Genomic DNA, 2,301 nt, shown 5'->3' with positions numbered 1-2,301 from the left:
TGAGGGAGGAGGCTGGGGGCCTGGGCTCCTGGGTCTGAGGGAGGAGGGGCTGGGGGCCTGGGCTCCCGGGTCTGAGGGAGGAGGGGCTGGGGGCCTGGGCTCCTGGGTCTGAGGGAGGAGGGCTGGGGGCCTGGACTCCTGGGTCTGAGGGAGGAGGGCTGGGGGCCTGGATTGAGGCCCTGACTGCCCCCTGTGCCTGCAGGGCGTGACTCTGACAGACCTGAAGGAAGCAGAGAAGGTGGCAGGGAAGGCTCCAGAGCCGGAGAAGTCATGCACACAGAGCCTGGTGAGAGGCTGCAGGGTCTGTGACCGGGCTCGGGTGGTACAAGCCGCCCTCGTCCTCTGACCCCCGCCCCTCTCCCACAGGACCCTTCCTGGCAGCCCCGAGTCCCTGGGGTTGAGAATTCTGATGGCCCTGCCCAGAGAGGTGAGGTCTGGTCTCTGGGAGGTCATCTGAGCCCGCCCCATCCCTTCCGCTGCGGTCTGCCCGTCTTCCTGGAGTCTGAGCCCTGGGACCCTGACACTCAGGGAGGGAGTCCTGATTCTTGCCCCTCCCCCAGTAGAGGCGCCTGACGGGCAGGGACAGGGACCACAGGCCTCCAGGGAGCACCGCAGAGTTGGCAAGGAGAGGAGAGGGCCTGCGGAGGTGAGGGTGGGTGGACCTTGGCAGGGGTGGGGATGGGGGAGCCGGGCCACACCTCCCTTTGGGCATCCCACTGAACCCCGCCCCGCCCACAGGGGGAGGAGGCCAAGCCCGCGGACATCAGCCCAGAATCCAGGTACAGGGCGGGCAGGGCGGGGTCTGGGCAGTGCGGGGCCCGTGCACCCCTGACGCCGTGCTTTGCCCCCACCCCAGCACCCCCAAGGCCAGCCCTTCCCCCCGGAGGCCGCGCGCCCCCAACCCGGAACCCAAGCCTGAATCGGAGCCGGATGGCGGCAGCTTCAGGAAGGTTGGAGAGCCCCACAGTCTGCCTTACGCACCTGCCCTCTGCCTGTCCGGGAGCCCCGCCTGACCCCTGTCCCCCTCCCCGTACCCCCAGCTCTACGCAGAGCTGCGCGTTGAGAACGAGAGACTTCGTGAGGCCCTGACGGAGACCACGCTGCGGCTGGCGCAGCTCAAGGTGGAGCTGGAGCGCGCCACGCAGGTGAGGGGCACGGGCCCTGCAGGTGACCCTGGCATCGCTGTGCAGGCGCTCAGGGCCTGGGAGTCCAGGAGCTGGAGCAGTGAGGGGTGGGGTCTGAGCGGAACTCTGACTTCAGGGGGTGGGCCCTGCGCCAGGGGGTGGGGCTATGGTCCTGGAGGCGGGGCTTGCGATGAGCCCAGGACTCAGCCAGAATCCTGCCTGGCCTGCCTTCCCTCTCTCCGCTGGTTCCCGGTCCCGGGCATGGCATTTTGGATGTTGCTCTGACCCCTGCGCGTTCTCTGTCCCCACCAGAGGCAGGAGCGCTTTGCAGAGAGGCCGGCCCTCCTGGAGCTGGAGAGATTCGTGAGTGGGGCAGCTGGGGTGGGGTCAGGCCCACCCTCTGGAGGTCTGCGTGGAGGGGACACAGCGACCCCCTAACCTGGCCCGTGGACCTTTCCCCACCATCCTCCGCCTCCCTCTGGCCCTCCCCAGCCCCCAGTCCCTGCCCTCACCTCCCCTGTGTATTTCAGCTGGCGCAGCTCAAGGTGGAGCCGGAGCACACCACGCAGAGGCAGGAGCGCTTTGCAGAGAGGCCAGCCCTCCTGGACCTGGAGAGATTTGAGCGGAGGGCCCTGGAGCGCAAGGCCGCTGAGCTGGAAGAGGAGCTGAAGGGCCTGTCCAACCTCCGGGCTGACAACCAGCGCCTCAAGGATGAGAACGCGGCCCTGATCCGCGTCATCAGCAAACTGTCCAAGTGACCCCGGAGGACTTGCCCCGCACCCGCATTTATACAGCTGCTTCTGCCACACGCACCCCTCCCCCTGTGTGAACACGAGTGACAGGGCTGCCGGGGAGCCTCTGTGAAGCCATAACCTCCCCTCGGGACCTCCAGGCTGGGAGGGGAGGACAGAGCCCCCAGGAGCCAAGGGGGCCCTCTGAGGCCAGGATGGAGCCGGGAGCTGAGCCAGGTAGGGGACCAGGGCTGCAGGCAGGACCAGGAAGGAACCGAGGACCAGGAAGTGCCAGGACCAGTAGCCAGGACCAGAGCGGCCACCCGGAGGTCCCCTCTCACGTGTGCTGCCACAGTCACCCCTCCCACCTCCCTCTGGCCCTCCCCAGCCCCCAGTCCCTGCCCTCACCTCCCCTGTGTATTTCAGGAGCGCAGGGCCCTGGAGCA

The 2,301-nt window shown here is 68.2% G+C and overlaps 1 protein-coding gene across 1 annotated transcript in view; it reads left to right on the top strand.

Annotated features, from left to right (window-relative positions):
* Nucleotides 1–2,222, top strand: part of PPP1R12C (protein phosphatase 1 regulatory subunit 12C) — a 29,987-nt gene extending 27,765 nt beyond the window's left edge. The window contains exons 13-19 of the mRNA XM_015569455.1: nucleotides 203–286; nucleotides 367–427; nucleotides 561–646; nucleotides 739–779; nucleotides 857–950; nucleotides 1,041–1,145; nucleotides 1,694–2,222. Coding sequence (XP_015424941.1) covers nucleotides 203–286; nucleotides 367–427; nucleotides 561–646; nucleotides 739–779; nucleotides 857–950; nucleotides 1,041–1,145; nucleotides 1,694–1,882 — 660 coding nt within the window. The 3' untranslated portion in view covers nucleotides 1,883–2,222. The remainder of the gene's footprint in view (nucleotides 1–202; nucleotides 287–366; nucleotides 428–560; nucleotides 647–738; nucleotides 780–856; nucleotides 951–1,040; nucleotides 1,146–1,693) is intronic.
* Nucleotides 2,223–2,301: the final 79 nt, after the last annotated feature.

This window comes from Myotis davidii, unplaced genomic scaffold (assembly GCF_000327345.1).
Source record: "Myotis davidii unplaced genomic scaffold, ASM32734v1 scaffold326, whole genome shotgun sequence".
Lineage (NCBI taxonomy): Eukaryota > Metazoa > Chordata > Mammalia > Chiroptera > Vespertilionidae > Myotis > Myotis davidii.
Note: the sequence above shows the minus strand (reverse complement) of the source record. Positions and strands in the feature narration are given on the sequence as shown.